This window comes from Nicotiana tabacum, chromosome 19 (assembly GCF_000715075.1).
Source record: "Nicotiana tabacum cultivar K326 chromosome 19, ASM71507v2, whole genome shotgun sequence".
Classification (NCBI taxonomy): domain Eukaryota; kingdom Viridiplantae; phylum Streptophyta; class Magnoliopsida; order Solanales; family Solanaceae; genus Nicotiana; species Nicotiana tabacum.
Genome location: NC_134098.1, coordinates 47116609 through 47123257, shown reverse-complemented (window position 1 = coordinate 47123257; position 6649 = coordinate 47116609). Strand labels below are relative to the sequence as shown.

General features: G+C 33.4%; 1 protein-coding gene across 1 annotated transcript; it reads left to right on the top strand.

The window, feature by feature from the left end:
- The first annotated feature begins 4085 nt into the window (after window positions 1-4085).
- On the top strand, window positions 4086-6414 carry LOC107786964 (pentatricopeptide repeat-containing protein At2g17525, mitochondrial-like). Its single transcript, XM_016608478.2, has one exon. It carries the CDS (start codon window positions 4429-4431, stop codon window positions 6307-6309), a length of 1881 nt encoding a protein of 626 aa, XP_016463964.2. The 5' UTR covers window positions 4086-4428; the 3' UTR covers window positions 6310-6414.
- Window positions 6415-6649: the final 235 nt, after the last annotated feature.

The following is a 6649-nucleotide window of genomic DNA, read 5'->3' as shown; positions in this document are numbered from 1 at the left end:
AATTCTTTTAACCAAAGAGCCAAAGTTCATTGCAATTGATTAAGTAGACAATAAATTATATTATATTATATTAATTAGTTTATTTTTTCTCTTTATTAAATGTGACAGCGCTTGTAAAAGTTCTGCGTACGGCAGTGGCCACGAGCATACAACCACCACAGCCAACCACAAACATCACTTCAACCACCAACAACCGTACCAACCATCGCCACTAACCTCAATCGTGTTGGGTATGTGAACAAAGTCCCACATGGAAAGTAGAAAGGAAAAAGAAGCTACTTATAAAGAGTTGAATACTCTTTATGGTGTGAGGCTTTTTGGAAGAAAAAAAAAACATCCAGGCTTGGTTCAAATCGGATAATATCACAGCATGTTAAGAGTATTTTTGAGCCGTTTTAGCCCAACAACTGGTATCAAAGCCAATAATCTGTGAGACGAGTATAGAGATGACAGAGCATGGTGTGAGGGCTCAGCTTAGTACCTTTGACTGTTTGTAAGGGTGGCAAAATAAACAAGCCCATTTGACCCGCCCAAGCTTTAATGGTTTTGGGCTAGAATGATTTTGCAAATGGGATATTTTGGGCTAGAGTTCTATCTTGACTCATGTTCTGGAAATATTTTTTAATTCCCATGTTTGGTTGATATCCTCAGAAACAAATTACTCATTTTATTTAAATGAAAGAAAATACTTTTTCTACAACAGGAAAAGAAAGTACTCATTTTGTGAAAAAAAAATACTTTTTTAACATCATGAAAAGAAATTACTCTTTTTGTTGAAACAAAAAAAAATATTTTTTCTACAACATGAAAAGAAAGTACTCATTTTATGAAAAAAAATATTTTTTCTATATCATGAAAAGAAAGTACTCCTTAGTATAAGACAAAAAGAAGGCTGCACATTAGCCTTAACATTTGGATCCACATACATGCCTAGGATAATGAAAACGGGGAAGATTATACTATAAAATGCAAACTCCTTTGCATCTACCACTCCCTAAGGATCACACAAGGTAATACCAACAGAGCACATCAAGTCACAATGAGCAGTTACATGCGCAACTACTTTCTACTATCCAGATCAGATATGACTACCCATGAGACTTCTCAGCTTTATGCGGATCATTTTAGTAATATTTGGAGGAGCTACCAACTAGAATGGACATCTACCACGCATGAGGAAGCTACCAACAGAAGGATCACAATAAGAAGGAGCAGGCATGAACGCGTAACAAGGAGCCAAAGTTGCAACAACACCATTATTGTCTTGACCTGGACTTGCATTTTGGAAGGTTTTACGTGCAACCGGCTTATAAAACAATCCTTGTCAAGCTTATATTTCTTTCAAAGAGATCAGGTGGAGCTGCCTAATCCTTAAGATAACAAAAGCAAATGCCCACAATCGAAAGCAATGAGAGACAACTATTCAAAAATGTTTTGCGAGTCATGTGCAAATAGGTCTTTTCAATGATCATGGTTCTTAGCTCTTTTTGTACTATCAAATGAGTGTTTTATACACCGACTTTGGTATTAGGTTTCATGTACTTTCATTTTTTACGCACTTTCATTTTGTGAAACCTCCAGACTCATTGTTATTTTATTTTGATTATTAATAAAAACACCACTAGGCAAACAACTTAGTGGTATATTTGCTAAAAATAAAGTACTCTTTTTGTTAAAACAAAAGAAAATACTTTTTCTACATAATAAAAAGAAAGTATTCTTTTTGTTGAAACAAACGAAAATACTTTTTCTCCAATATGAAAAGAAAGTACCCATTTTATGAAAAAAAAAATACTTTTTCTATATCATAAAAAGAAAGTACTTATTTTATTGAAATAAAAAAAAATACTTTTTCTATATCATAAAAAAAAATTATTTTGTTGAAATGAAAAAAAAAATTCTATCGACAACATAAAAAGAAAATACTTTTTCTACATCATGAAAAGAAAGTACTCTTTTTGTTGAAACAAAAGAAAATAATTTTTCTACAACATGAAAAGAAAGTACTCATTTTATGAAAAAGAAAATATATTTTCTACATCATAAAAAAAAATACTTATTTTATTGAAATGAAAGAATTTTCTACATCATAAAAATAAAATATTCATTTTGTTGAAATGAAAAAGAAAATAGTATATCTACAACATTAAAAGAAAGTATTCTAAATAATATTTCAATTTTGGGTGGGGGTGGGTACGAATGTCTAATTTTACTGCTTTTTATTATTATGATCTTTGTTAGTATTAAAAGATGAAGAACTATTAAATAAAATTCTAAATCAAAATTGAGGAAAGAAATCATTTGGCACGAATTGACATTTATTCCAAAACATAAGTTAATTTTTATATATGCTTGTTTTAAAGGTTGAGAATATTATAAATATTTGGGTCAATTTGAGAGAGTTGGGTTACAACCCAGTTTAGCCCATCTTAACTCAGCCCATCTTAACCCAAGTGAACTTTGGGCAGGGTTGGACAATGACCCATTTAATAAGGCAGCCCATCTTGACTAGCCCAAACAACCCATTTTCTACCCTTAACTGTTTGCGACCTTTACCCGTAGCTTTGGAGATGCATACACAACCTTTGGGCTTTGGTGATCGTAATTACTCAGATCATGTGGGTGGCACACACTTAATTCCTTCTTCAAACCCCGATTCATATTTTTCACAGAGAAATATAGCAATATCAGTCTATCATTATCAAACTGACTGTAATCTTTTTCTGTCCGTGAAGATCCCACTAGAACGCCTTTTAGTAGGGGTGTACATAAGTCGGGTTGGTTCGGATTTTCTAATTACTAAACCAAACCAATTGTATCGGGTTATTAAATCTAAATAACAAACCAAACCAATAAAAGTCGAATTTTTTAATCTCGATTTTCTCGGATTTTTCGGGTTCTCATTTTTTTTCCCTATAAAATCTTCATAGCACAAAACCTAAAATTTGTGCTCCAAATATTTCTTTAATCCTAGTAAGACATAACTATATAAGGTATTTTTTAATAAAATAACATAAATATGAGATTTGTCATGGCATTGTACTAAAATATTCAACAATAAAGATAATAAAATCGAATAAAATAAATATTATTAATAAGCCATAATGAAAACAAACATAATTTAAAATTACGACTAATAAGTACTATTATTTACATGACGAACCACTAAAAGAAAAATAAGTTATACATTTTATCTAAACCATGAAAAAACTAAAAACATAGATATCCAACACTATTTTTCAGTGATAGTACAATTGAATTGAATGTCTTTTATTAGTATTAGTATTGATTTGATTTTGGTTTATGATTTATTTGAGTTACTAACATTTATGGACTATAAAACTTATTGGAGCATCCAAAAATTATAAGCCTAAGCTTGAAATAATACGTTAAAAGATAAAATTATGAAAAGGCTTAAGAAATATTTATAAAATGCACTACAATAAATATTTTTATGTATTAAATATATTTAAAACTTTTATACATATAATATTGGGTTGATTTGATTTTGGTTTGACTTTTTTTAGTTAAAATCAAACCAAACCAAATATGATCGGATTTTTTTTCCCAACACCAAACCAAATCAAACCAAATCATAGTCGGGTTTTTTTTCTCAGTTTGACTCGGATTATCGAATTTGTGCGATTTATCGGTTTCATTTGTACACCCCTACCTTCTAGTTCAAATAGGACATGAACTAGATAAGATCATTCTCAACGAGTAGAAAAAGTGATCCTAATTTTTTTCATCGAGTCAGGATAACGTACATCATCAACAATTTAACAATATCATTGTAAATTAAAATATCTGTAATATTTTATTGATATAATAATACATTATTATTCTTACTTATGTATTTATTAATTTGTAAATAAAATAAATCATAAATTCAAATACTGAGAAAACAAAGAGTATGGATTATTTTGTGTTTATAATTCGAGACAACATCCTAGTAATAGAATATATTTAAATTCGGACATCTTAATCAAAATATGATAAAATGAGTTCTAAGTCACATTTACATCAGTTTGAGAATCCTAATTCAGCTTTAAATATTAAAATCTGGCAAATGTGTAATTTAGGCCAAAGCTTCTCTTGTTCGTTCTGGAATACCCATTTCCAATGCGTCTGGTTAATTTTAATGTACTCAAACCTTTCTTCATTCTTTCTTAGGGTACTATTTTTATTTTATTTTTTGGGTTGAAAGGGTGTTTGGATTTCGCTTTAAAATAGACCAATCAAAATTTACCATTGATTATGACCTGCTAATTTTCCTCTTTGCTTCCCTTGTTCCTCTGAGGAGGGTCCGCAAGAATGTACGTCTTAAACGAAATTTGCTTACCATTTGCTTCTTTCTTCTATCTCTGTCTACATTTACTACTATTTATCATCTTAATTATTTAATTTCTTCCTGAATTGAATAGCCACATGCACAAAGCCTATAAACTCTCGGTCTGTTTCAGTAGCCGAATTCATCGAACATTTCTCACTACTCAATCAGAACCAGTGTTAAGCAGTCCCGTCCCAACTCAAGAAAACATCACCCGTGTAATTTTAGAACAAAAATCTGCAACTGAAGCTATTCAAACCTTTAGATGGGCCTCCGAGCTTCGCAATTTCACTCACAGTCAGTCTACTTACAGAGCTTTAATCCGCAAGCTCTGTAGTTTTCGTCGTTTCGATACTGCCCAGGAGATACTCGACGAAATGCCTAGCTCAATTGGGTCAACCCCAGATGAGGATATCTTCATCACCATTGTACGTGGCCTTGGCCGCGCTCGAATGATTAAGCAAGTCGTTAAAGTTCCTGAATTGGTGTTTAAGTTTGAAAAGAAGCCAACTCTAAAGCTTTATAATTCAATTCTTGATGTTCTTGTTAAGGACGATATTGACATTGCTAGAGAATTCTATAGGAAGAAAATGATGGGAAGTGGAATTCAGGGTGATGACTATACTTATGGGATTTTGATGAAAGGACTTTGCTTGACTAATAGGATTGGTGATGGGTTTAAGCTTCTTCAAGTGATGAAAACTCGTGGCATTACGCCAAATACTGTGATTTATAATACACTTATACATGCACTCTGCAAGAATGGGAAGGTAGGGAGAGCTAGGAGTTTGATGAGAGAATTGGTTGAACCAAGTGATGTGACTTTTAACATTTTGATATCTGCATATTGTGGAGAGCGGAACTTAGTACAGGCTTTGGTGTTGCTGGAAAAGAGCTTTAGTAAAGGGTATATTCCTGATGTAATTACGGTGACTAAAGTGGTGGAACTTCTTTGTAACGACGGACGTGCTTCAGAGGCAGTGGAGGTACTTGAAAGAGTTGAGGAAAGAGGAGGAATTGTTGATGTTGTGGCTTATAACACGTCGATTAATGGATTTTGTAGATTAGGGAATGTGAAAGTTGGTTGTCGTCTTTTGAAGGAGATGGAGTTGAAAGGGTGCCTGCCAAATGCAGATACATATAATGGTTTGATATCTGGTCTCTGTGACTCCAAGATGTTGAATTTGGCACTTGATATGTTCCATGAAATGAAAAGGGTTGGGATAAATTGGAATTTTGTCACGTACGATACTCTTATCCATGGATTGTGTTCGAGTGGGAGAGTGGAAGATGGATTGAAGATCTTGGAATTAATGGAGGATGATAAAGGGGCTTCAGCATTTCATATTAGTCCCTATAATGGTATTATGTATGGTCTTTACAAGGAAAACCGTTTGGAAGAAGCACTTGCATTTTTAAGGAAGATGGAAAATTTGTATCCACGAGCTGTGGGTAGGAGCGTGAGAATACTTGGTTTCTGTGAAAATGGAAGTGTTGATGAAGCAAGGAGGGTCTATGATCAGATGGTTGGGGAAGGTGTTGTGCCAAGTGCTCTTATTTATGCAAACTTAATTAGTGGATTCTGCAGCAAAGGATGTGTAAGAGAAGCATTTGAGCTGATGAATGAGATGATTGGGCGTGGTTATCTTCCCGTTGCATCAACTTTCAATGCTTTGATAAATCTGCTTTGCCGGCAGGGTAAAGTTGGAAAGGCATCAAAGTTGATGGAGGACATCCTAGGTAGAGGCTGCTTGCTGGACTGCGGAAGTTACAATACATTCATTGATGTTTTTTGCAGCAATGGAGATTTCCACAAAGCATTTATGTTCTTTTTGCAAATGGTAGAAAAGGGTATAGTTCCTGATTACCATTCATGGAATAAATTACTTCTGTGCCTTAGCCAACAAAAAAGTTGGCTTGAAGGAAATAACAAGATCTGCCGTTTAAGTAGCCAACTGCAGGCTATTATACAGACATGATCTTTTACTATGTATGGGCTTTCTGGCGTAGCGTTTATTGTGATCTTTTCAAAGCTTTGGTATTTTCCGTGAAAAATTGGTCAAACAAAATACACTTGAGTTATCAAGATGGCAGCACTGGCCAATGTACAGATTATCTCCGCGTCTATAGACGCCATTATAGGCAAGATGATGTTAGAACCAAAATACTCTAAGGATAAACACCATCATCTTATCCCTAGAATTACAATGTCAAATCATCAAGAACAAAAACTAGATGCGGAAGCGTACCTGAATCCATGAGACTAAGCATGTATATTTTCAACTGGTACATCTGAAAAACAAGTCAGAGTGAAAAATA

Excerpts from the sequence above, each read along its gene's own strand:
- LOC107786964 (XM_016608478.2), top strand. The coding sequence starts at position 4,429 with ATGCACAAAGCCTATAAACTCTCGGTCTGTTTCAGTAGCCGAATTCAT.